The 27,981-nt window shown below is 50.3% G+C and overlaps 2 protein-coding genes across 3 annotated transcripts in view; both read right to left on the bottom strand.

Annotated features, from left to right (window-relative positions):
* The window catches only part of LOC130380780 (chemokine-like protein TAFA-2), a 25,455-nt gene extending 23,296 nt beyond the window's left edge, over positions 1 to 2,159 (bottom strand). The window contains exon 1 of the mRNA XM_056588109.1: positions 906 to 2,159. The gene's annotated coding sequence lies outside the window, so the exon portion shown is untranslated. The remainder of the gene's footprint in view (positions 1 to 905) is intronic.
* A 48-nt stretch (positions 2,160 to 2,207) lies between these two features.
* On the bottom strand, positions 2,208 to 27,981 carry etv6 (ETS variant transcription factor 6). 2 transcript variants are annotated; one of them, XM_056588084.1, is made up of 8 exons: positions 27,620 to 27,981; positions 25,939 to 26,068; positions 14,206 to 14,370; positions 8,470 to 8,604; positions 6,434 to 7,081; positions 4,526 to 4,668; positions 3,905 to 4,005; positions 2,208 to 2,794 (listed from the first exon to the last, which is right to left on the bottom strand). In XM_056588084.1, the coding sequence occupies exons 1-8, from the start codon at positions 27,650 to 27,652 to the stop codon at positions 2,692 to 2,694; spliced, it is 1,458 nt and encodes a 485-aa protein (XP_056444059.1). In that variant the 5' UTR covers positions 27,653 to 27,981; the 3' UTR covers positions 2,208 to 2,691. The 2 variants fall into 2 exon arrangements, with proteins under 2 accessions (XP_056444059.1, XP_056444062.1); XM_056588087.1 differs by having other exon boundaries at positions 25,939 to 26,065.

Below are 27,981 nucleotides of genomic sequence, written 5' to 3'. Positions count from 1 at the left end.
CCCCCCCCCCCCCCCCCCCCCCCCCCCCCCCCCCCCCCCCCCCCCCCCCCCCCCACACACACACACACACACACCCTTAGGGGTCATTTGTGTTGCCTGAACAAATTCCACAGCTACATCGACCTCGACTTTTCCCTACAACAGGGTGGAAATGGTTTACATTAACCGTGTCACTGTGTGGGGCCAAACATCTGTAAATAACAATCAAGAAGAATTATACCTAATGGTCGGCAGGAGAAGTTGGTGTAATTCCTCTCAGACCCAAACGTTCTCCACACTTTTTTTCACACTAGTAAAACCAAAGATGTGAAAGCTATTTTAACTTCTGGGATTATCCTACCTGACGTGTGGCTATTTAACATTAATTATGTCAAACCAACAATCGTTTCATGTATTTTACATTCATAGAGGCTGACCAAGTCAGGTCCCTCAAGCTTCTCAACGGCCTGTAGTTTTTAATGCCTCGATTAGTCTTTCGATGCTAATACCCTTGGCTTTGAAACCATAATTTATAACTTGTCTTGAGATTTCCATTTTCCAACGATGCAATGTGGATTTGAAATTGCTGGGCAGGCCTAGGTGTTACTGGTATGGTAAGTAATGATTTCATGTTGGACGTTGTAGGTTTACAAGGGCTATATAGAGGAGAATTTTGGCAGAATGAATGGGAGACTGTCATCCATTTCACTCAATAGCATACAAGCCTACCATAGGTCTAGAAGATATAGGATTATATATAGATGGATCCGTTTCTTAAATAACTCAATGAAGGCAATTAGGTCTATTCCTGCCCTGATTGCAATAGTCAATGCCTGGACGCAGGTCACACGGCATTGAGGTTAATTTTGGCGGGTCAAGGTGAGGTCTCCAGTGGAACAATAATCCCGGCGGGAGTTCGCACCTACCTGTAATTGTCCCGCTCCCCCTAGCGCACCACACGCCCTCCGAAGGCTCCGAGCTTCCCGCGTTAAACCATCGCCGAGCGGCCGCTAACATCCAGAGGTGTTCCCGCGCTCCGGAGACATGTGGCGATACCAAAAAAAAGACTTGTTCTCTTTATCAGTTATTGTTCTACAGCAGACGCGTTGACGTTCATCTACCGGCCAAGACGATGTTCCCACCTCAATCCAAACCACCTTGATCCGGTCTAATCCAGGGTAAAAACGGAACTGAAGATGGTTTAAATGTATTGTAGCCTATGTATTATTTCTTTGCGTCTCTGCAGAGGTGTGTCTCTCGAGTATCTGCAGCTGATATAACGCGCGCTATTAAAAGTCAAACGGTCCCGGTAACCGATGCCGTCCTCCTCCGACCTGCACTCCGCCGCGCGCTTTCGGAGTCTGAAAGTGCGCGTAACAGTGAGCCAACTTATTATGGCGACAAGTGAACGCGGGGAGCACCGCGCGTCTACACCCCCCGTCGATCTGCGTGGATACGTCGACCCGACGCATACACACACAGATCGACAATGGGATTAACACTTTTCACGTTTTAGTTTAATCGACAGGAAGACACTTTCGAATTTTTCATCTTTTATAAGATTCACCTTTGCGTCAATCACGTTATAAACTGATCAAAATATGCTAAATAAATTAAGATTATCGCGTTGATGTTGCATTTGGTCATATTAGATAAATGATTGTGCCCTGTAGAAAAATGAAATGTTTTGGGATCTTATTTCGCTTATATAATGTCTTTACAATGCGGGTGAACCTCTCGTCTGTACAGTTGTTGGTGTCTGTAACACAGCTTTCAAAAGCTGTCGTGTACTGCCACCGTGTGGGCGTGTTCAGTACGACAGCAACACCTCAGCAATCGAGGATGAAGTTTGACTCTAAGGAAATGTGAAACAAATTCACGATAAATGTAACTAAGTGATGCATTGGATTTAAAGGAAATGTGAAACGAATTCATCATGAATGTAAATTAAGTGACGCATTTAAATAGTGCAACGGTAAGCCAATAAGGTCAATATAAACATGCCTACTTCTCTTTAATGTCCTGAAGTAATCCTAATGAATACGCAGCCATTCAACGATGACTCAAGGGTAAACAAGATCAAAAAGGTTTAATCTATCGTTAAACATTAAGTTCAACACACCAACCTCCTATTTTACACAAAATTGCAAAATGGCATTGTCTAATAATGCTTTGGGGGTAGTAGGGGGATTTGGGGATTTGGGGAGGGGGGGGGGGGGGGGGGGGGGAGCAAAATCAGCAAAACAGAGACAAAAAGCCCAAACAATATAAACACAGGTGATCAGTTTTCGTTCAGAGTTGATTAACATTGCAGGGAGGAGGTGAGGTGAAGATTGTTCATGCCAGCACCTTTTAAAGAAGGTCTTCCCTCTCTCCTTTCTCTCTCTCTCTCCTCGGCGTTCCCCTGTCGACTACGACACATGAAAAGCATACATCGTCTACACATCGGGACACAGCGTCACTCTCAGGTCCCAAAGGCAATGGGGGGGTACGGGGGGTACCCCGACAGAAGGCGTTTTCTCAGTTTATTCCGGGAACGAGAAGCGAGGTTCGAAGAAGAACTTCACTTCCCTTTTTTACGATTGTACAAGCTGCTTCCTGGTAGGAGGGGGGTTGCGGGGTGGCGGGGGGGGGGGAAAGGCAACAGTGGCTGTGTGTCGTACGGTCCAGTCCCTTTGTCTCCCCCTGGTGGTCGTTTAGTGCAGGCGTCCCTCAGCACTCCTCCTTGATGTAGGTCTGTTCCTCGGGGTCTGAGTCCAGGTGGTCAAGCCGCTCTGTCTGTCCGTTCATGATCTCGTCGGGGGTCTTCATGAACCTGTAACCGAGGAGAGGGGGGGGGGGGGGGGCACAGTTTAGAATCAGACTTGCAGGATTGGAGATCCTTTTGAGCAGTAGTTCGCAAACCTTTTCCAGTAGTGTACCCCCTCTAAGATATTGTTTCAGCTGAGAGCACCCCCTTAAAAGGTCACAACTAAAAATAACATAAATAATGTGTGGGTCCAGCGCTCAGAATTGAAACTTGCTCATGGGGAAAATAAAATTGGAATACTTTTTTTTTTGTTGACATTTTCTGAGTACCCCCCTGCAGTACTACCCCTAGGGGTACGCGTACCCCCATTTGAAAAGCCACTGCTCTAGAGGACAGACCGAGAGATGCTGGCAGGCAGCGTGGGAAGCCTTGTTGGAATGGAGCCCGTGTCGTGGCCCGTGACTGAAGTGGTGTTTGTGCAGAGAACACATTTCAGCTGCTTAATTAAAAAAAAAAAAAATCTACTTAATCAATGTTCATTCATTAATTTCATTAATTAATATGCAATTAAAAAGTGTGGTGCGAGATTAAGCAATTACATTATAGTGTTTACAGGTGTGCGTGTTTGACACTTTGTAGCTTGATAAAGGGTCAAAGAACCATTTTCTGCCTCTCTTTTTGGCTCCAATAGTGCAACGGTAAGCCCTCACACACACGAGTCATAGTGGGTTTTCAGAAGCACAAAGACACATGAAAATGCGCAAACACGCACACACAGTGGAAGGAAGTCTACTTCTGAGGGTGGGAGGCAGTCTACAATTACAATTAGGGCATTTAGCAGACGCTTTTAACCAAAGCGACTTACATCGGTTGATACACACATTGACACACCGACCGACAGCAGAGTCAACCATGTGAGGCGACAGCCAGCTCGTCAGGAGCAGTTAGGGTTAAAGCCCAATCCCATTTCTACCCCTTACCCCTTCCCCTTTGAAGGGGTAAGGGGAAGGGGTAAGGGGTAGAAATGGGATTGGGCCTAAGTGTCTTGCTCAGGGACACATCAACACTCAGCTAGGAGGAGCTGGGGATCGAACTAGCAACTGCTCTACCTCCTGGGCTAAGCCCACCCCCTAAGTCCACCTCCGAGTGCGGGTCTTTTATGGGGTGTCTCTCTACCTGAAGAGAAGCCTCTGCCCTGGCTCTTTCCTGATGATGTTCAGCTTGTAGTAGTGCCGCAGTGCCCGCGACATCTTCTCGTAGGTCATGTTGGTCCGGTTCTGTGGGGCAAGCAGCAGGGCGTCACATCACCACGCGGGAAACACTCACAAGTTGATCGGGATGTGGTTCACGACCGTAAGAAAAACCGAATTTGTGTTGAAAGTCTATTCTTTCTATCAAATAAATACAGATTTTTTTTTTTCTTTTTTGTAGATTGCTTTCAAGTAAGACTAGTTAAATATATTAAAAGTCCTGTATGGGTGCAGGACAAAACAAGGAAGTTTGTTTACAATTTAAACATTTCAAATCAAATCAAACTATACCATCACCACGATGACAGGGATCAGACGTTAAAACGTGTTCAAACACAGTGCATCCCTTTCCTTTACCTTGCAAGAAATCCTCTGTGCCTTTGTGGTGTGGAAAGCCTGCATGTAGAACCTTGTGGACTCGTATTATAGTATTGGTGGGGGGGTACTTTGGCGCCCCCTGCAGGCTACAGATATACCCTCGGGGGAACAGAACATTGCCCCCAGCCTAGTCTGACCTCCTAATGCGATCCGATGTGATCCTAGTTACCTTGTGGTTCCCCCAGAGTCGGGCCAGTCCGTTGGGGTCCATGATGCGGAAGACTTTGCTGGTGGGGTCCTCCCAGCGGATGTAGTTCTCGTACCGGCTGTCAGACAGGAGTTGGTAGACGTAGTCCCACAGCAGCCTGCAGTCTGGGGGGTCGGGGACCAAGCACAACCTCAACAAATGTGGAACGCATACCAGGCAGTCATAATGCAGACCCCGGCAAAAACGCTTTTCTTTTTTTTTAAGTCTCTACTGATTGGGTGGACAGGCCTATTTTCGAAAGTTAAGGGGGGAAATTTGTTGTTAAAAATACATATACCCGTGTAGACTGGGCTTAGTTGTATACAGTCAAAGGAAAGGTACAGTAAGCCAGTACAGAGTGTTTCACTCCCACTCCCAAGGACCGAGGTGCGGTCAACAAAGGGTCAGCAGCATCACTACGGTGTGGCTTTGATCCCAGGGCCGGCCCGACGCCGTAAAGGACGATGAGAAGACCCAACTTGGCCCCGAGACCCTACCTGAGTCTACTCAGAGTTCACCGGGACTCTATAGCCTCCCCCTTACCCCCCACAACCGTCTTAAGCACTTATTGTATGTTCTACGTCCTGGCAATTAATGTACGCACTTATTGTATGTTCTACGTCCTGGCAATTAATGTACGCACTTATTGTATGTTCTACGTCCTGGCACTTATTGTGCGTTGTACGGTCTGGTACTAATGGCGCGTTTCCACTGCAGGGTGCGGTATGGTTCGGTTTCGCAAAGGTGCGGTACGGTTTGCGTTTCCACCGCCAAAAGTGGGCTTGACCCGGACTGAGCCGTACTCGTTTTGCCCTCGTCTTCAGTACTCCTCCGTTGGGGTACTGAGACGCCTGAAAGGATGCCGGAAAATTCGAGCTACACACCCCCTCCGTTGATTGGTCGACAGAATCGTCACTTCCAGGCGATGTGGGGATACAAACAAACAAACAGTAGCCTACACTGTGTCGCGCTGCTATGATGTCACAATGTTTACGTAGCTGCCGCGGCGATCGACATCCGGCCTACCATAAAGGGTACTCTCGGAACTGAGCTGGGCTATACCGCCCCCTCCCTACCGGACTGAGGCGAACCGAACCGTACCGCACCCTGCAGTGGAAACGCGGCATAAATGTATGCACTTATTGTATGTTGTACATCCTGGCAATTAATGTACGCACTTATTGTGTGTTTGTACGTCCTGCCACCTAATGTACGCACTTATTGTGTGTTGCACGTCCTGGCACTTCCAAACAGTACCATAGCATTGTGTAGAATCTTATCCTAGCTATCGTTGTTGTATAAGGGGAATGGGTTAAGCTAGCTGTTGTTCGTGCTTGGAATTTTGTTTCTATGAACATCCTTAATGTCCTGAGAGCGATGTATTCTTGTTTCTCCATTCTTTGACTAGGGCTTGGTAAAATAATCGATTTGATCGATATATCGTTTCATTGGGCATGAGATCGATTATTATTATTTATTTATTTATTTGTTACCATCATTTTTTTTGCACTTCAATAAACAATGCAATGAATGTTGTAGTTCAAGTACACTTTCACTTGCAATTCCTTTCTAATTTCAAAATTGCACTTTTGTGACTTTTCCACTGTTTTGTTTACAGCTTAAGTTTAAACTGTCCAATTTACAAATTTGCACTTAAAACCTGTTGATTAAGATGAAGGGAAAAAATAAAGTACATTTGTATTTTGTAACACAGTTGAGCCAATTTCATTAATTCATTTCATCATTTAAGAGCAAATCGAATCGAATCGAGATTAATCGATTCAGAACCTTATGAATCGAAATCGAACCGATTTAGGAAATTGTCCGCGATGCCCCGCCCTGCTTCAGACCGATGTCATCACCGTCAGTCCCCCCCCACTGTGAGCGTACCTGCTATCCTCCCAATGGGCATGGCGGGCTCCTCCGGCGGGGACACGGGCATGATGACGTGGTTGCGGTAGAGCTCCTCCTGCTGCTGGTTGAGCAGCTGCTGCTGCTGGGCCAGGCTGAGCTGGTGGTGGGAGGGGTGGAGCTTCCCCCCCTCGCCCCGCCCGTTCTCCAGGCCGGGCTGCGAGGGCACCGCCACGTGGCTGTGCCTCAGCTCCCGGTTGGCCACGCCTCCTCCGCCGCCGCCGCCGCGCCCCGGGCTCAACAGCAGGGGGTGCATGATGGCGCTCGGCATCAGCTGGATGACGCGCGGCGGCGGGGGGGCGTGCGGGGCGTCTTGGCCGCCGGGGGGCGGGCTCCCCGGGGGGCAGGGCGCCTCGCGCGGCGTGGTGCAGCGGCCGTTCAGGGAGACGGTCGCCGGCGGCGACAGCGACAGTGGGTACATGTCGTCGGGCAGGTGGTGGTTGCTGTCGGGCAGCTGGGAGGACGCCAGGTGGGGGTCCTCCAGGGAGGCGCGGGCGTGGGCGCTCTCGGAGGGCGAGCGGCGCGGCGTGGGCCGGGGGTGCGGGGAGCGCGAGCGGTGGCGCAGCTCGATGGTGGGGGGGTGCTGGGGGCTGGCGGCGGTGCCCCGTGGCGCCCGTCGTACCGTATCTGTGGCAACGGGGAAATGTTTCTGTCAAGGTCTAGTTTATTATAGAGCCCTTTAAAAAACAACAACAGTTGGCTGACAAAGTGTTGTACAATTCAACTAAACAGACCGATAAAAGCACAAAAAAGGACACTATAGACAATAATACAATTTATACGGTGTTAAACGCAAGAGAATATCAATTAGATTTAAGGAGGGATTTTGAAGGGGCTCGCCTGACATGAAGAGGGAGTTTGTTCCACAGTTTGGGGCCAATGACTGCAAAAGCCCGATCAGCCCTGCTCTTCTCCTATTCTTAGTATTGCCCGTTTCTGTGACCTGCTGATTCTCTGACTCAGTGTCAGAGAACCGATTTTTTTTTTTTTTTTCACGGAACATTTCTAATATCCCCGCTCGGCCACTAGATGGTGCTGTTTTACAGAGGGATGCGAGGCAAAGCCGTGTCGTCGAGGCGCCTCCCCTCGTTCCCGTTTGTTTACTTAGCTTAGTGCTACGAGTTGACAGCAGCGAGAGAGAGATAAGAGATAATAAAAAAGTGCCCTTTCTCAAATCATACTACTGGGAACGCCAGAACAATGCCAAGTCACACCTCCTTCTCGCTTGTGTGGCTCTACTTCCTTGTGCGATTGCCAGAGCAGCAGGTGTCCTCAAATGTTCACTTCAAAAACAAGGAAGACAGCGGCTGCAGGGGAAAACCTCATCTTGATAGCGAATACTTCCCCTTTAATAGAACACCGAGATAATGAGCACCTGGCTGCTGGCTGCGCGGAGCACTTCCTCGTCAGACTGGTTTTACCTTCCCAGACTCAAAGCCCTCTGAATCTTGATCTGTTAACTTTGTGCTTTAAGAGCAAGGCAAGACAAAAGAGCCTCAGGTATTTCTGTTGATGTCCTTCGCGTCTTGAAGATAACACGGCTATAAATGCCGCCTGTTCAGGTTATTTGTGCTTAAGACATGTGACCTGACCGCTTAGAAGTGGATATCTCTGCCATGGGGGGCTTTTCGTTGAGCAGCGAGTTCACAAGTGCGTACGATTATTATTTATTTATTACTACATTTGTTACAGAGTAATAAAATCAACAGCATCAACCATAAGTGGATATCATAATGAGTTAAGTTGTTGGTTTTATACTACTAATGTGCGCACATCAACAACAACATAATAAGCAAACTAACACACATGTAATACCGTCTTATCTAGTGCCAGAACTTCTGATCCAGCAGTCCTACTGCGTTATACACTCAGCTAGGAGGCACCGGGGATTGAACTAGCAACCTTCTGTGTACTGTAAACCCGCTCTACCTCCTGAGCCTCAACTTATTTTTTACGAAATAAGTTAATCGTAAAAAAAAAAAACGAAAACCGGAAAGAACCCTTGTGTGACTGACCTTCAAGCTTGAGGTGCTGGATGGAGCTCTCTTGCAATGGGTGGAAGGAGTTCCCAGGCAGGTAGGAGGACGGGTAAGGACCGCTGGCCTTCCTCTGCTTCAGGATGTGCTGCAGCAGCTCATAGAGGACGTCTCCTACAGAGACAGACACACACAGGGTCAAAGGTCAACCTAGAGGATCAGAGGTCAACCTAGAGGACGTCTCCTGCAGAGGCAGACACACAGGGTCGAAGGTCAACCTAGAGGGTCAGAGGTCAACCTAGAGGACGTCTCCTACAGAGACAGACACACACAGGGTCAAAGGTCAACCTAGAGGGTCAGAGGTCAACCTAGAGGACGTCTCCTGCAGAGGCAGACACGCAAGGTCAGAGGTCAACCTAGAAGACGTCTCCTGCAGAGGCACAAACGCACAAACCAAGGGTCAAAGGTCAACCCAGAGGGCCGAGGAACACACACACATAGGGTCAAAGGTCAGAGGTCAACCTGGGCCGTTTCCCACTTCCAACCCCCGCTTCCCATCTGCGATGACACGACATGACGCAGAAGAGCAGGAAGGGCGGTGTGTCAACCACGGAGAGGATTTGATTGACGTGTGAAACTACACCCTGGTTATGAAAAAGAGGTGATTGCTCATGGGTTACATGAGCAGTGACAGGGTTAAACTGCCTCTGTTTTTCGCTCTCTGCTTGTCATCACAAGTTTTAAAGACTTAATTGACTTGACTTCAGAGTTGGAATTATTCTTTTATTTTAATAAAAGCCCTCCCATTTTCCCGCTAATGAAACATAAAATCATGATCATGACTAACATGCTCTCTCTATAGTATTTACCTAGCGTCCGAACAATCGATTCTTGGTATTTTTTCTCACCCAGGATCGCAGGTGAATACAATTTGGTGCAGATGAAATGTGGCATTTACAACATTGCCATTTACAAAATGTGTCCCTAATGCGCTTTACAAAATGTTTGTGTGATCACGATATTGCGAAGAGCTGTGTGGGCTGTGCTAATGGGTTCTGCGATTTTTTTGCCTTGGTTTTATGGGAAGAGGGGGACGTTTATTGACAAAAGTTAGACACACAACACGGGTGGAAAACAGCGGATATTCAAACCGTCAGGGAGAAAAACAAGCTTGATCATTTTTTTATCGACGCTTATTTATTTACTTTGCCTTCCTACAAGGAAGTCGTTAAAGATCCCTGCATATTTACGTGGTCATAAACCATGATAACATCTCGGCGGTAACTTCAGAGAATGAGGCCCGAAGGATAAAACCTGTTCCATGATTTACAACCACAGCTTGTACTTCTATGGTGACAAAATGTGGTTCAAGAACTCAATTATCAATTCCTGGAAAGAAAAAGGGGAATTCTTTTCCCAGCCTTAAAGCTAGGGTAGGAAAACACCCAGACTAAACTGGATCTGAATGATTCAACTGAAAGAAGCCGCCTCTCCCTTTAGGCCACTCCCACAAAACGCAGGACTAGCTTGCTAGCTTTAACTATAAGGCTAGCTTTAACTATAGGGCTAGTTAGCCTTGTAGAAGACTACGGTCCTGCGCAATGAATTAACGTGCAAAGGACTCGCAGGTAGCCAGGTAGCTAGGTAGACAGACTGGTAGGCCAACCAATCATGTCATTCGGGCCGAATCAAATGATTGGACAGGCTTATAACAGGCCTGTGACCCCCAACAACAGGATCTTTTCAGATAATATTTTGCCAGATCATTTGATTTATTAATTGCTGCCAGGATGTAAAAGAGAGTTTTAACAGAAATTATTGAAACTGCGTGTAAAATACATTGCCTACCCTAGCTTTCACTAATAACAAGTGACGAGGAAGTGTTGTCCTGACATAACCTCGTACACAGCCTTTCCCAAAAGCATACAGTCAACCAGGAAATGATTCTAATAAAGTATTTCACACACACACACACACACACACACACACACACACACACACACACACACACACACACACACACACACACACACACACACACACACACACACACACACACACACACACACACACACACACACACACACACACACACTCACACACTCCCACTTCCCTCTTCGTTTGTAATACTATATGGCTTATGGGTTTCATCTACAAACAATGAAGTGTTGAATATTACGTAGTGGACACTTACTGGCTTCGATGACAATAAATTGCGTGTGCTGTAAACTAATCAGGGTGGGCCAGACTGAAGCTCACTGCAACCAGCCCTCAGCGTTCATCACTTTTAATTGCCATAATGGTTAATATTACTACGGCTATCAAACACTCGGCAGTACTGATTAATGTGCTCCTACGTGTTTAATGACACATTTATTTTTCTCGATGGAGCTTTTCAGAGGTGGATATCAATATATGTTGGGGCATGTGTGTCTGTTGACTTTTACAGAGGGTCACTCAAATGTAAACAAACATCTCGGCAAATGTTGATCTTTGTACATGCTGTCCCTATAAAAACAGGCGGACATGATTGACATTTATATGGAGCAAATAAACAACAGCACTCAGTACTTTCCCCCGAGTTTAACTTCCTGTTCAGTGAAAAACTTTACGGCGCTGGTTCGTGTGGCCAGTATCACTCCTATGTGATTGCCACACCCCTTGTTGATCATACTTTCGCTTTAAATCCTTATCCTATTGACCCATTTTCATCTCAGTCCTATTGAGAAAACTAAAGGTGGTATTCACGCTTCGCCATCACGTTTGCCGCGGAACTGTGGACAAAGTCGCTATGCCCTAAAAAAAGTGTTCCATGATGCAGGATAAGTGAAAAACAAACACTGCTAAAGAGCATAGAATTCGACCAATAGGACGCATTGTGTTATATTAACGAGCTTTAAGCATTAAAGATATTTTGAATCAAGTCATAACTATTACAATCAAGTCATTACAGGTGCAAACATATGGCCTCAGTCACTTTCCATCCCCCCCAAGACATGAACACGCCCTGCTTTACCACAACGAGTTTGTACGCAAACCATTTCCTTCTATTAATGCAGAGCTTTCCAGCTTGAATTATCTTAAAATCGCACTACATGTCGAGTCGCCTGCCGTTTCAAATCAAAGCTCTGAACCATAACAAAAGATTGTGCGAGAAGGAAATAAGGAATTGCTGTGTGTTGTGTAGATGTTGCCTGGTGTTAAGAGTGTGCGGCTACACAACGGCGAATGGCTACACAATAAAATATCCTATTATAAAGACTCAAATGCTAATACCAATAGGGGGGTGTGTTTTAATTTGTGTTTTAAGGATCTGTGTTTTGGCTGGCGGCCAGTCAGGGCTGATGGGAAGACCCCGCTCTTGATTTGTCTATTTTAAGGTTCTTCCCCAAACGCTTGACGTCAGACTCTGCGCGCCCAAGACGGGCGAGGGAATGTTCTTGAACTCGATTCCAATAAACAAACAAAGGACCGAGCCTTCTGAACGTCGGCGGTCTGATCCGTACCTTTTAACACACGCTTGACATCTGACTCTGACACGGGTAACCACGGCGACAATTGAGGGCTATGTATAAAAAAAAATCTTTTGTGTTTCTTCATTCCGACCGACCGTTAACCCGACCAGACGCTCTGACTTCCTCCATGGAGGAACAGTAACTGAGCCCTCACCACAGAGGCGCCTATCACACACACACACACACACACACACACACACACACAATGACACACGCACACACACACAAACAATAACACGCATACAATAACACACACTAGCATTATCCGACACACACACACACACACACACACACACACACACACACACACACACACACACACACACACACACACACACACACACACACACACACACACACACACACACACACACACACACACAAGCATTATCCGACACACACACACACACACAATATTATTATCAAACACACACAAACACACACTAGCATTATCACATGCACACACCCATAAGCACACACATACAATAAGACACACACACACAAACACACACTAGAATTATCACATGCACAAACTAGCATTATCACACACACACACACACACACACACACACACACACACACACACACACACACACACACACACACACACACACACACACACACACACACACACACACACACACACACACACACACACACACACACACACTTCCCGGCCTAACACTTAAGATAGCGGTCATTGAGCAAACTCATTCCAATCAGAGCCAATCAAGAAGAAGCATCTATCCCAAGCGACTTAACACAATTCAGACAGTCCTACATTGAAAGGGCACAGACACCTTAACGTACAAACAGTCCACCCAAGAGCATTGGGGATCGAACCCAGGGCCTTTTGGTTATCCTGGCCCTGGCACGTAAAGTAGTAATTCATGGATTCACGTAGCTGCCTCAGAAGGCCAGCAATGCCGCGTCTGCCCCTTTAAGGATCTTAATGGACGTGTGGCTCAGATGCGCCAAAATAATTGTTTGGTTCCGGTTTCCGACCGACCCTGTCAATTTATGTGCGACCCAAATTATTTTATGAGGTAAAAAAAAAAAAACTATATGCAAACTATAATTACGTTTTGGTACAGCACCTCTTCATTCTATACAAGGATGAGCAAATGTTCTCGCTTGTAAATGAAAACAAACCTACCTATCATTCGCTGCCACTGGAAAAAATAAAATAAATTCCCTACCTACCCATGACCTCAACTGACAACCAACAGGAACCAAGCTTTTTTTTTTAGGCCTGAGGACGGTGGAAGGCTTCGCAGTGAAGCCCCCTCCACCCCCGTCCTCACTCGACACCTCTCCGGGCTCCTGGGTTTAAACACGCCGAGACGCCAACTCTTTTGACACAAAGGGAGATTCTACAAGGGAGTGTTTGTCCACCTCCTGACGTCGTGCTTTTCAAAGTAAAAGTCCCCCATCTGCTGTTCAAACCTTTGCATTGGATGATTCCCCAAAGAAGGAATTATGACAAATTACACGATGCAAAATCCTAACATTTACCTTAACCAAACGCACTGCGAGGCAGTGCACAACACTAGAAAACTGTGTTGCTAAGCAACACATGAACACTGCATGTGTGCGCAAATTGTCAGTTAGTGCACTATATCAAAGGAAAGTTGAGTGAGTGTGTGTGTGTGTGTGTGTTTCTGTGTCTGTGTGTCAAGTATAAGCGGCTATGCGTTTAGGTTCAATAATAACCTGTAACCATTGACGTCATCTGCGAAAAGACACACACACACATACACACACACACACACACACACACTACAGCAGTTTAAAAGGAGTTTGTGTGTGCGTCTGTGCACTAGTGTGTGTTCTTGCAAGAGTAAGTATCCGTACAAACGTGTGTATGTGTGTGTCTGTGCATGCTCACATGTATGTATGTGCTTGTGTCCATAATATTGCGTGTGCTTCCACAAATATGTGCAAAAGCATGTGCTCTCGCAAGTGTGTGTCCGTACAAGTTTGTGTCCACACAAACATGCGAGTCCATACTAATGCGGATGGATGTGTTTGTATCCATAACATAGCGTGTGCGTACACACGTGTGTTTGCGTCAGTGAGCGTGCGTGCGTGCGTGCGTGCATTAGTGTGTGCTCTTGCAAGTGCGCGCCCATGCACACGTGAATGCATACGTTTGTATGCATAATAATGCGTTTGCGTTAACATGCGTGTTTGCGTGTGTGTGTGTGTGTGTGTGTGTGTGTGTGTGTGTGTGTGTGTGTGTGTGTGTGTGTGTGTGTACCTGAGTGTGGCGAGCGGTAGCGGAAGTCCTCCTTGGTGAGCAGGAGCAGGGCCTTGCCGTTCATCTGGAAGGAGGAGCTGGTGGTGGGCCGCAGGGCGAACTCCCGCTCCGCCCAGCGCAGCCACTGGGCCACGTCCTCCCGGCCCCAGAACACCGGCTGCAGCCCTGTGGGGGGGGGGGGGGGGGGGGGCACAGCGTCAGCCTCACGCACCGCTACTGAAGACTTGTACGGAAAACGGGTCGGGAACCCAAAAGGGGTTGGGAACCCCTTTTGGGTTCCCAAAACGGGTCGGGAACCCAAAAGGGGTCGGGACACCCAAAAGGGGCCGGGACACCCAAAAGGGATCGGGAACCCCTTTTGGGTTCCCAAAACGGGTCGGGAACCCAAAAGGGGTCGGGAACACAAAAGGGGTCGGGACACCCAAAAGGGGTCGGGAACCCCTTTTGGGTTTCCAAAACGGGTCGGGAACCCAAAAGGAGTCGGGAACACAAAAGGGGTCGGGACACCCAAAAGGGGCCGGGACACCCAAAAACGGTTCGGGAACCCAAAAAGGTGTCGGGAACCCAATAGGGGTCGGGACCCCCAAAAGGGGTCGGGACCCAGTAATGGGTCGGGAACCCAAAAGGGGACGGGACCCAATAAGGGTCAGGAACCAAAATAAAGTCGGGACAGCAAAATCGGTCAGGAACCAATAAACTGGTCGGGACTGCAAAACGGGTTGCAACGATCCGGTTGGGAATACTAACAATGCAAAGAACCCCCGCATCTGTGGGCCCTTCCTGTGTGCGGGGGTTCGATTCCCGCCACGGTGGATCCCGGGATGACTTGGGGGTCAGAACCCTCGTGGGGATGGATGGTCAAGAGCGTTGCTTCTCTAGCGTTCTGGGAACTAAAGCACGACGCTTTAACGATGCGCAGGGAGCGTGAACGGCGCCGGATCTGGTGGCGTTGTGTTTTCTTCGCATTACGACTATTGACAAGTCTATTTCGGACACCGAAACTTTCTAAACACAACATTTTACGTCTCTGCACCGACACGCCTGTGTACTTAGCAGTGAGGCGCATGCACACGTAAAGGTGTGATATTACGCCACCAGGTGTGAATGTGATTAGCCACTACAAAACCGTTTGAAAATCTGCCTTTTCCTGTGTTGAAGTGACATCACAAGTGGCCGTGTCCACCTAGATGTATGATGGATAGATATAAGCAACGTTTGCTACAGTCCACTGGGTAGGCTGGTAGACTGATCTATCCATCGTACATCTAGGTTTGGAGGGGAGGATTATGAAAGATGTCCCACACACGTACCCGTTAGTAGGATGTGTTGTTGGTTAGTCATCTTCTGTATGTGGATTTGGCTCAATGGATGAATGGTGAACTGAATTTCACCTCTTGGGATGATGGGTGAAAAATACAATCATGGCACTAAATCACATTCAAAAAAGTTATTCAACCTGGTGCTTTGTAATTACATATGCAATAATGTTTTTTCTGGCATGAATTTGTTATTTGTTTTTATCTAAAACAAAGCCATAATTCCATTTCATTACATCGTAAAGTACTATGAATAATTTCCCTGGATTTATGTAGCAAGGCAAGCTTATTGATAGTTCACTGTTCAAAGCAGAAAAACACTGGCTGTGCATGGACTACAAACACTGTGTGTGTGTGTGTGCGTGAACACGTGTGTGTGTGTGTGCATGTGTGTATGTGTGTGCGTGTGTGTGTGGACGCGCATGGGTTTTTCTTTTCTTTCCCCATCGATGTAGCCACATAAGGTAAACAGCAAAGAGTCATAAATATAAAGGCATTCATAGCTCAGGGAGGACAGGAAGAATGAAGAGGAAGCAGAGAGAGAGGGGAGAGAGGGGAGGGAGAGGGGAGAGAGAGAGAGAGGGTGAGAGGGGAGGGAGGGGAGAGAGAGAGAGAGGGTGAGAGGGGAGGGAGGGGAGAGAGAGAGAGGGGAGAGAGGGGAGGGAGAGGGGAGTGAGAGAGAGAGAGGGTGAGAGGGGAGGGAGAGGGGAGAGAGAGAGGGGAGGGAGAGAGGAGGAGAGGGGAGAGAGAGAGAGGGTGAGAGAGTGTGAGGGGAGAGAGAGAGAGAGAGGGGAGGGAGAGAGGGGGTGAGAGGGGAGGGAGGGGAGAGAGAGAGAGGGTGAGAGAGTGTGAGGGGAGAGAGAGAGGGTGAGAGGGGAGGGAGAGGGGAGAGAGAGAGGGGAGGGAGAGAGGGGAGGGAGGGGAGAGAGAGAGAGGGGGGAGGGAGAGAGGGGGAGATTACAGGCTATGACTAAAAGGGGCGTGGGGGAGGTGTCTTGGGTTGAATTTAGTGGGCTGTTAAACACGGGGGAGGGGGAGGGGAAGGGGGGGGCAGGAAGGAAGACGACAGGAAGGAGCGGAAGGGGGAAGGGGGGGGGGGGGAGGGGAGCTGCCGGTGGTGATAAGAGGGGAGGGAGGGAGGCAGGAAATGAGATGGAGGAGGGATGTTGTGGGGGGGGGGGGGGGGGGGGGGTGAGGCAGTAAAATGATATTGAGGAAGTGCGGATTACAGTTATATAAAAAAAGAATGTGTGTGTGTGTGTGTGTGTGTGTGTGTGTGTGTGTGTGTGTGTGTGTGTGTGTGTGTGTGTGTGTGTGTGTGTGTGTGTGTGTGTGTGTGTGTGTGTGTGCACGCGCGCGGAGTGAGAGAGAACACCTTGCAGGGGGAATATTGTGTCTCCCGTCTGTCAGTGAGGAAATCAATAGCAGAGCAGGACAGGCCTCAGGTGACGACTTGTGTGACCCCGCGGGGCCCTTTGCAGTTGTAATCATTCTCGGCAGGCGTCCCGAAGGACAGCCCCGGGGTCCTCGCATGTTAAATAAAAATAGGAACCCGGGTTGACAGATTTCTCTGGGCCGTCACCGTGGGAAACGCGGCAGAGAAACATCTGCACGGTCGAGCCCGAGCAGAAACACCGGAGGCCAAAGTCTCCACGCACACTGCCGGCGGTGATTGACGTCCGAAAACAAAAAGGCCGGGTTGAATCACGACTGGTATTCATGTGTTTACGTATGCGTGCGTGAGTGTATACACACTGTTTTTTCAGTTGCATGTTTTTTGACTTCGTGACATGAGACATAGTTTGTGATTTTGGGAACTTCGACGGCCCACGGGCGACCCTTAAACGCCACGAAACAACGCACAACACGTTGTGTTGTTCTTCCTTCCAGACCACTGGATCAGGGAGGAATGACAGGCCAAGTCTCGGTCGATGTGTTGAAATGGAAGTCATCAAGAATTCCGAGGATGTGTGTGTGTGTGTACGTGGGAGTGTGGGAATGCGTCCGCGTGTGTCTGTGTCTGCATGTGTGTGTGCGTGCCTGTGTGCGTCTGAGTGTGTGTGTGTGTGTGTGTGAGATCAGAGCTTCCCTTCCAGCTCATCGTCATTCCTGAGGTCTCACTTATCAACAACCCCCAAACACTTCCTCTTGTGAGTGCGACAACTGTTATCTTTGGCCGCCGCTGAGTGTCACACACACACACACACACACACACACACACACACACACACACACACACACACACACCCAAAAGCGCGCACACACATGCTTACAAGCTCACATGCATGCACACACAAACCAACGCACAAACTGCGGTTGCTCGCTCTCTCACTCTCTCTCTCTCTCTCTCTCTCTCTCTTCCCCCCCCTTTCTCTCTCCAAACAAACCTGCGGGCGATCAATACAAACAGCATAAACACAACAAACAAAAAGCTAATCTCTGAGCCTTAGAGTCGCTGCTCTCTCCCGTCCTGGCAGCGGGGTGGTCCCGTACCGGTCTCTCCGGGGCCTGGGGGAGCCCGGCCTGCCCCAGGACCATGCCCGCCCCAGGACGCAGTTCCCACGATGGCCACCGGACTGGAGAAGCCGTCCCGACCGGCCGGTGACCGCCCACGCTGCTGTGACGGGATGTTTGGCGGCTACGGAACCCACAGACTCATACATGGTTCCGACTGATTGCCCGAAAATTGAACTGTGTGTGCCAACGCATGGGTTAGCGTGGCCATACCGCCCACTCGACACACACACACACACACACACACACACACACACACACACACACACACACACACACACACACACACACACACACACACACACACACACACACACACACACACACACACACACACACACACACACCAGGATGTGACCAGGATTCTCTCTGATCAGCAACGTGAAGTACCGGTAAATCGGTCCTTCACAATAAAAGCGCCTGTCCGCGACACACGCCCCGTACCGCGCCGCCTCCTGATCCCCGTGACCGCCGCTAGCGGGGGGGCCATGCGTGCCTTCGTTGGTACTTCGGTGGCGTGCGTCCGGCTACGGCGCCACCGATGGGCGTCCGGGCGGTCGGGCACGGCGGTATCGCTGCTCACTCCCGCTCGCTTTCTGCCTCCCTCTCGCTTTCTCTCCCTCCCCCGAGCAAAGAAGTAGTTCTCTGCCAAACTCCCCCCCCCTTGGACTTCGGAGATCCGGCCCCGGACGGAACTGGCCATCTGTCCTGGCCCGGCAGAGGAAGGAACGAGAGGAGGAGGGGGGGGGGGGGGGGGGGTGGGGAGGGAGAAGAGCTCCAAACAAACGTGTCCCACAACACACTTTTGGCAGGAAGTAATCCAGCGTGGGCTTTTTGGTCTCAGCAACAGGAAACTTCCTGCGTTAGCTTCGAGGGGTGTGTGGGGGGTGTGTGTCTATGTGCCTGTGTGTGTGTGTGTGTGTGTGCGTACAGAACACAGAGGGGGGATGGGGGGGGGGCGAGAGCGAGAGAGAGAGAAGGAGGATCTGTTCTGAGACATTTGAGCCCTGAAGGGTAGCAGTGTGAAAGTGAAGACAAGGGAAGATCATAGAAAAGCAGACAAAGATCGGTCCGAAAGAGAAAGACATGTTTGGAGAAAAGGTGAAATTTATTCATCACCTCACTGTTGAACTCATCTCCCATCTGCCAAAAAACAGGATCTTTTCACGCGTGTGTAGCGGGCGAGGGTTTATGGTTTTTGAGTCTTTATTTTATTACTAGGTTGGCAACATTTCTCTCATCGATTCGTGTCTTCATTCAAGGCGGCTCGGGTTTGCTACGTGTGCGCACGTACGTACGTACGTACGTACGTACGTAGGTACGTGCGTGGGCTTGCAGAGTGTATGTCTAAACCATAGACTGCTAATCCTCTCTGATGACACAATTTTCCCGGTGGTTTCTCAGACCCCTGCCTTGTTCCTGTCTATCTGGCACTCTCCCTCTAACACACTCTCACACACGCACTAACGCACGCACGCACGCACGCACACACACAGTAAAGTGTTGCCAGGGCAACCCACAAGCACTGGAGATGAATGGAGGAGAGAGGAGAGGATGAGATCATTGGTATCTTGTTTCCTTGTTGGGCTACATTACAGAAGTCCACAACTTCCCATTCTCTGCCTGGTATGGGGGGGGGGGGGGGGAAGTTAGGGGGGAGTCACTGACCAGCATTGACATCTGACCGTCACGATGACGCACACGTGGAAATTACCGCCTTTAGGTTAACGTTGTGAAGGAATAATTTTTGATTAGTTTTTATCTTAATCTTTCGGTGTGTTCTTATCGGAATTTGTTGTGTGTGAGACGCATTCGTTTTCACACGTCAAACGTTTAAATACGCCGAAACACACAAACACACACACACACACAACGTCGTGGTTCAACAAGCTATAATACCACCACAGCAGAACAGAAGACGCTGAAGGTGTATTTCTCCGTCAGTAACAGGAAGCGCTTTTCCCTTCTCCATTCAGCCGCTGCTTTTCATCAACGCTGACGAACAGAAGCGTCACGCACCCTCGCCCTTTATTGTCTTCCCGCCGCAAACCAACCCGACAGAGAAGCTGCCCAAGGCCACTGCGCTGAGTTGGTGTGTCCTTCCTCGCAGCGGCAGTGTTCTCTCTCTCTCTGTGTATCTCCCTGCCTCTATCTTGCTCAACAGGTGTGCTAGGGAGTAGTAGGACGTGGTGGTGGAGGATAAGAGCTTGCCGTGACCTCCGTCCACCCCGACTGAAGAAAGGAGGTGTGTGTGTGGGGGGGGGGAAGGGGGGGGGGGGGCTGGTGTGAGGTTCCTGCCTCCAGGCTGTTAGTCTTCCTTTCTCTCTCTCGCCCTCCCTCCCTTTCTCTCTTCTTCCTCTTTCCTCCTGTTCTCGCACAACCGCTCCCAGGTGGGTGCGGCTGAACAGGACACACACACACACACACAGACACACACACACACACCTCCTCCTCATTTCCTCAACAAGTCTGTGCACGTGGCCCTCCCCCCCAACAGCCAGTCAAAACAAACATTCAACCAGACCGCCAATCAAAAGGGCCTCTTGTATTTGCTTCGAACGGGAAAGCTGCTCAACCTGTTTCTACGAGGGGGGGGGGGAGTGTTGAGGGTGTTGATCGCCCTCGGTAGGGATGTGAGGGAGCTAGGCTCGATCTTGTTCACGGCGAGTTCCTGGATCCTGATGGCCGACCGCGACGCTGCGGTCGTTTCCTCTTTGTTCGTCCGCGTGCCGCCGTAGCGAGGAGGAGAAGGGAAGAGGAGAGAGGAGGAGCAACGAGGAGGAGAGAGGAGCAGAGAGGAGGAGAGAGGAGGAGCAACGAGGAGCAGAGAGGAGGAGAGGAGCAGAGAGGAGGAGAGAGGAGCAGAGAGGAGCAGAGAGGCGAGAGGAGGAGAGAGGCGAGAGGAGGAGAGAGGAGGAGCAACGAGGAGGAGAGAGGAGCAGAGAGGAGGAGAGAGGAGGAGAGAGGAGGAGAGAGGAGAGAGGAGGAGAGAGGGGGAGGAGGCGAGAGCAGAGAGGAGCAGAGAGGAGGAGAGAGGAGGAGAGAGGAGCAGCAGCGAGGAGGAGAGAGGAGAGAGAGAGGGGGAGGAGAAGCAGGGAGGAGGAGCAGAGAGGAGCAGGGAGGAGCAATGAAAAGGAGAAGGAGCGAGGAGCAGGGGCCGCGAGGAGGAGGAGAAGAAGGGAGGAGGAGCGAGCAGCAGCGACGCACCTCCAAGAGGCTTGGAGAGCGCGTCTCTATGCGGCTTCGCCGTCGCAGCCAGAGTGAAGACACGCTTGTTGTTATCACAGCACATCAAATAACGCACACATTACCGTGAACGTGGAGGGGGGGGGGGGGGAGGGGGGGGGGGGGGGGGGGGGGAGAGGCGAGACGTTGTGGCGGTGGCGGTGGCCACGCCCACTCCCTCCCGCTCCGCGAGGAAATTGTAATCCCTCGTTATCGGCCGCGGTTGCAATCTTAAAGTCACTGAAAGCTGCCCAGAGTCGACATCACGACTCACCGCCGCCCCCGTGGATCCAGAGATATCTTTTAACTGGTCTGTTTGGGCACACTCACCCAGGGCTCTCATTAAACCCCCCAGTCAGACGAGGAGATATGCAATTGATTATTTTTCTTTGTAGCTAGAATACTATAAATAAGTGTCATGTCAGTGTGTGGTGCCAGTTTGTGCGTAGAAATGCTTAAGGAACACACAGACGCAGAAGCGAGCACAAACACACACACACGCGCACGCATACACATACACATACACACACACACCAGTGCCATGTGGAGTGTGTTGCAAACAGGAAAACGCGGTGGGGGCACCGTGGGGGGTGGCAGAGTCGTTGCCATGCGAGAACAGTTTCCCTTTCAGCACACACACATTTATTCAGGAAGTGCCGTCTGCCCACTCAGGAAATTCCTGAGGACAAGAGCTGCTTCCAGGGGAAGGAAGTGTGTACCCCCCCCCCCACACACACACACAACCGCCTCCACACACACACACACACACACACACACACACACACACACACACACACACACACACACACACACACACACACACACACACACACACACACACACACACACACACACACACACACACACACACACACAGGCATTAACAGATGCATGAAGCCCCCTCACTTAAACATGCATGCTTGCTTGTGTACATATGCAGACCCACACCAGAATTGCAGAAAGACCTATCTGTCAACAAGGTTGAACATTCACGTCAACATCATTTTGCGTGTGTGTGTGTGTATATGTGTATGCGCGCGTGTGCGTGTGCGTGTGCGTGTGCGTGTGTGTGTATATGTGTATGCGTGTGTGTGTGTGTCCCAGCTGGGTGTTCGCCAAGCATGCCTGTATGAGTGGGTGGATGAGTAATGCGTGTGTGTGTGTGTCTTATCTTTTGTGCACAGTGTGTTCTCGCCCTGTGGTCGCTCATCCCCGCAAGCGGGTGGACGCACACCGTCACAGAATCAACCCCCAACACAAACAAACCAACACAGAGACGCCCCAGTCACACACACACACACACACACACACACACACACACACACACACACACACACACACACACACACACACACACACACACACACACACACACACACACACACACACACACACGTCGCCCCTCTGCCCCCTCAGCGTCGTGCCACGGCTGCTTGAGCCTTAAGCATCCATCGCCATGGCGACGATAACCACGACGACCTCCGCCTGTTTGACCGGGCCCTACGGCCACTCGTCAGAAAGTGGGGGGGGGGAATGACGAGGCGAGAGGAATACAACAATATCAGATCTCGGCAGGTCGCTAGTCCGATGCCCGGCTCCTCCTCGCCGAGTACCGGGGTCGTCCCTGGTCGAGACGCCTCACCCTGACTGATCCTGACGATCTGTTTATCGACTTGCTTGGCTGACACCCCCGTCGGTGTGTGAATGAATGTGTTTCATGAATTGGTGAATGTGAGGCAGCATTTGAAAGCGCTTTGAGTGGCCGCTGGTTGGAGAAGCGCTGAATAAATGTAGTCCACTTGCCCATTCCTCACATTCTCAGCTGGGTACCATTCTCAATACACAGGAGAGATTTAGTGACCGCAGCCTTTACTTCTTGGGATTGTTCAGGGGAAAAAGGCCCGTTTCTCGGGCTGACGTGCCTCCGACACGGTCGCGTCCGGTCGGGGGTTAAGTGTCCGGTGAGCGTCAGGGGGTTAATAAAAAGGAGAAGAAGAAGAAGCAGGACCGATCCCGCCCCCCGGTGGCGTTCTCCAAGAGTGAGAAGCAAGCGGGGCGACTCTTCCGATCTAATCTCCACTTCCTGCTCAGGAAATGGAGAAGGAGGATTTCTGCCCACACTGCAATTTCCTCCCCTCTCACTCACTCCCCGTTTTTTTCCTTCTCCTCAGTCTTCTTTGCTTCCTTCCCTTCCCTTCTTTTCCCCGCGGGACTAAAAAAGAAAAAGGGAGAAAAAAAAAAAAAGAGAAGCCCTCCCTTTGAATGCGAGCTTAATAGACGCCCGTGTGTGCGCGCCTCCACGCATCTGCCTCCGTCGACGGGCGGACGAGGAAGAGAGAGGGGGGGTTCTGTGCGGCGGCTTGGACGCCGAAGAAAGGGAAGTCGGGGAGGACGGCAAAACAAGATAGGGAAGATAAATAAACCCAAAGTCCAAACCGTTCTGGAGAGCGAGAGCGGGGCGAGCGAGCGGTTAAGGAAGTCCGTGCAGGCGGGGAGTCAGGGCGAGGGGGGGGGGGGTTTGGGGGGGGTGGGGGGGGGAGAGACGGGGAGGCCGTCAGTCAGGGAACTTGGCAGGGACACAAACAGAAACGCAGACCTGTTGAGACCTCTTCCTTTTTTCGGTTACAATACAAAAGAGGAAGTAGAACACAGAGGAGCCGGCCGGGTGGGGGGTTGGGTGGGGGGGGGGGGGGTGTTTCCTGTGCACTGACCACATGGCCAATGGCAAGAGACGTCGCAGAACTCGGAACTCGAGGTCGAGCGCTAACGGGGCCCGGCCGCGGGCTGTAGCGGTGACAGCAGCAGCAGCGGGTTAGCGGGTTAAATATTGATAGCTCCATTGATAAAGCAGAGCCAAGGTTCTCGGTAAACACGGCGGACCCCGTCCTGGCTCGGAGCCAGCCACGCCCGCCCCTCTGATTGGCCTAGGGATGGGCGGAGGTAATAACCGGTCATGGGCCGCGCGAAGAGCCCCACGCAAGCGGGAGTCAGCAAGCTTGGCTCCGCTTCAAAGTCGGGCCCCGGGGGTGTTGACTTTTCAACCGACGTCCGCCCGGCTTAGCTTTCGCCTTTCTTTAGGTCACGCTAACAAACAGCCCCTCTGCTAGAGGTAGCAGACACAGGTGTACATTTACCTGGGGCAAAACCACACCTTGATAACACGCAGACAGCTGGGGGACGTAAGGCCCTCGCTCTATCTCCACGCCTCTCTCTACCTCTACCCCTCCCACGCTCTACTTCTCTCTCTCTCTCTCAATGCACATTATGCTCCCGTTGGGACCCTCCCACTGTTGGGATCCTTTCACTGTTGGGATCCTCCCACTGTTGGGATCCTTTCACTGTTGGGATCCTCCCACTGTTGGGATCCTCCCACTGTTGGGATCCTTCCACTGTTGGGATCCTTCCACTGTTGGGATCCTCCCACTGTTGGGATCCTCCCACTGTTGGGATCCTTCCACTGTTGGGATCCATTTTTCTGGATTTTGCCTGTAGGGCTTCCATTGGCGTGCATCAGAATGCATCATGGGATTTTGAGTTGCAAATACCCGGCACATTTTGAGGACTCATAATATACCGTAAAAGTGTTATTTTTTCAACCTCTACCAAGTTTCAAACAAGACAATGCCAGCCCATTACAAACAATAATTTTACGGTTAATTACTAAACAATGACAAAAATAAACCTGACCACCAATAAAAAAAAAGCTAACAAAATGGAGGCGGCCGTTGCGTCGTGACGCCGCGAAGTACCAGTCCTACACTGCCTCTTTACTGCGGCGATGCGGCCCGGGTCCAGTGACTGTGGGCCAGCCGTGGAGGAGCTGAACTACTGTACAAACACAGGCCAGCGTCAACGACCCCAGGATATGGTTGAACACCTCCGCAGTCCAGAGGCAACGCATGACCAGTCCACTGCCGGTGTTGTGTTAATATTCAACCAACTGTGTGTGTGTGTGTGTGTGTGTGTGTGTGTGTGTGTGTGTGTGTGTGTGTGTGTGTGTGTGTGTGTGTGTGTGTGTGTGTGTGTGTGTGTGTGTGTGTGTGTGTGCTAATGTTGACAGCCTCTCGCTGGCGTGTGTGTGCTCCGTCCCCCCATTGGTTCTCATCAAGGTTTTATTTTTAGTGCGTGCAGAGTTTAGGGATTGCTGACGTCATTCTGAACAACACAAAACCAACAGTTTCTCCTTCTCTCCTTGAAACACACCAATCCATGCATGGACCCAGGGGGCGCCTCTCACCGCTGGACTGGGTGTGTGCTTGTGTGTATCAGCAGGTGTGTGTGTGTGTGTGTGTGTGTGTTAGCATGGTCGCGTGTGCGTCTGTGTCAGTGTGCACGTACGTGTGTGTGTGCGCGTTTGTGTCAGCGTGTACATATGTGTCAGCAAGAAAGTGTCTGCGTACGTGCGTGCGTGTGTTTGCACATTTGTCGTCGTGTACAAGCGCGTGTGTATGTGTGTGTGTGTGTGTGTCAGCATGTACGTGTGTGTCAGCATTCAAGAGTGTGTGTCAGTATGTACATGTGCGTGTGTTTCAACCTCTGTATGCGCGAGTACGCGCGCGTGTGTGTGTGTGTGTTCGCAGCTACATGTGTGCTTGCGTGTACATCCATGCGCGTGTGTGCGTACGTGTGTGTGTGTGTATGTGCGTGTGTGTGGGCGGCGCAGGTGCGCTGGACTCACGCAGGTGGGTGGGCAGCCGGGTGGGGTCCTCCTCCATGCGGCCGGTGGGCCGGGCGGCGGGGGCATGGACGGGGGAGGAGGTGGAGTTGGGCTGGGGGCTGGCCGACGGACTGAAAGAGCTTCTCTCCTGCTGCGGACACACACAGGGGACACGGGGCATGCCTCACTAGGATCCACCACACACTAACACACACACACCATCATCGTCTTCTTCATTATCATCGTCGTCGTCATCATGAGGGCAGGATGGTGGAAAGGGGGCGACGGGAGCTCAAGAGGAAGAGCGGGTTGGCTGGTAACCAGAAGGTTGCTAGTTCGATCCCCGGCTCCTCCAAGCTGAGCGTTGAGGGGTGCCTGAGCAAGCCCCCCCTCACCCTGACTGCTCCTGACCAGCTGGCTGTCACCCTGCGTGGTTGACTCCACCGTCGGTGTGTGAATGTGTTAGTGAATGGTAATAAATCGCCTTGAATTAAAGCATCTGCAAAATCCCCAAATTGTTAATCATCATCGTGGGGGCAGGCTGGTGGAAAGGTTCTGGGTTCGATCCCCGTGTCGGTGGTTTAAGGTGTAGACGTTCTTGAGAAGATACTGGTTTTCTCTGACATGTGTCTCAGTGCACTGCAGGTCACTTTGATTAAGCATCTGCTGGTCATGATAGTATGAGTACAAGTTAGGCTTTAATGCCGTATTGACATAGTGTGTGTGTGTGTGTGTGTGTGTGTGTGTGGTCACAATACGGCATGACCTTAACTGAGTGGAGTTAGACATATTCTATTCAACAGCTCTACACACACACACACACACACACACACACACACCAGTGTGATGACTTTGGCTACTCACACTTCATCTTAAATCACTCACATAACAATCAGTGATTAATCTACTGTATTTCGGGCATCATCTGAATTTTAATTTTCTGCTGTTCAAAACCAGTCGTTCACACACTACAGGAACGACCTGGTTCCTATATGTCACTTTCACTTCAGAAGAGAAAGTGCCATATTGAATTTGACAACACAATTTTCTTCCAATGCCTAGCCAAACTTGGGGCACTTTAAATTTGAAGGTGGCATCAATGTTTATAAGATGACGTAGTAGAAGGGATTTCAGCACACGATTTGGAATAAATGTTGCATGGGTGAAGTGACCCACCATGCAACAATACAAACAAAAACCCTGTGATCGTTCATGTTATGTGTGGATCCAAATCAATAACACTAAAAACCTTTCCCAAACGGCCCCATAAAAAGTCCACCACATCAATAACTAATGTTGATTTGCACAATCAACACATTTACTCCTTGGTTTTAAACGCACACCACCGCGGATCATGATTTGATTATCCATGTTATTCAAATGCAGGCTTTTACAATCGTTTTATTTAGTTTCCCTTTGGAAGGCAACCCCACAAACCCGTCTCAGATGATCTATTCCCGGGAGACATCTATCCTGCTGCTATGGATCATCTCAATGATCGTGATCAGATCACGTCCAACGTGTGGGCGACGCGAAGCCGCACAGCGGGGGATCCGCCACCTTCACCCCGCAGCGAAACGAGTCCGAAACGAGCCCGAGCAACAGATGACAAACAACATATGTGATCAATCCATGAAGTCAAGTGGTCTGGACGGGTCTCTGCTTCAAACACACATCGGACGATCGGATTCAAACGCACTACCTTGGTCGTGATCGAGGAGGATTCGGACATCATCTCCCGTGAAGTTGTGCTCCTCCACTTCGGGTTTTTACGCTTTCCCGTCTTATCCGAAAAAAAACAACCCCCCTGGCCCGCCGACCCCCGGCTCAACAGCAGGCAGTGGGTCTGCTTCACCTCGGAATAAAAGTTATCTCTACTTCACCATCACCCGATCTTGTACAAACTTCTTTTGTTTCCCTGCGTTGGTCGCCGTGTTGTCGGCCCTACATCTCGGCAGCGCGCTGGTTAATCCCTTCCTGGAAGATCGGAGTGAACGACGGACATCTCGCCGAGCTCATTGATTTGGATGTGTAAACGGCGAAATGACGTGAGTTCCCAGCATC

The sequence above is a fragment of the Gadus chalcogrammus genome, chromosome 4 (genome assembly GCF_026213295.1).
Source record: "Gadus chalcogrammus isolate NIFS_2021 chromosome 4, NIFS_Gcha_1.0, whole genome shotgun sequence".
NCBI classification, from domain to species: domain Eukaryota; kingdom Metazoa; phylum Chordata; class Actinopteri; order Gadiformes; family Gadidae; genus Gadus; species Gadus chalcogrammus.
This window is presented reverse-complemented; position numbering and strand designations above follow the sequence as displayed.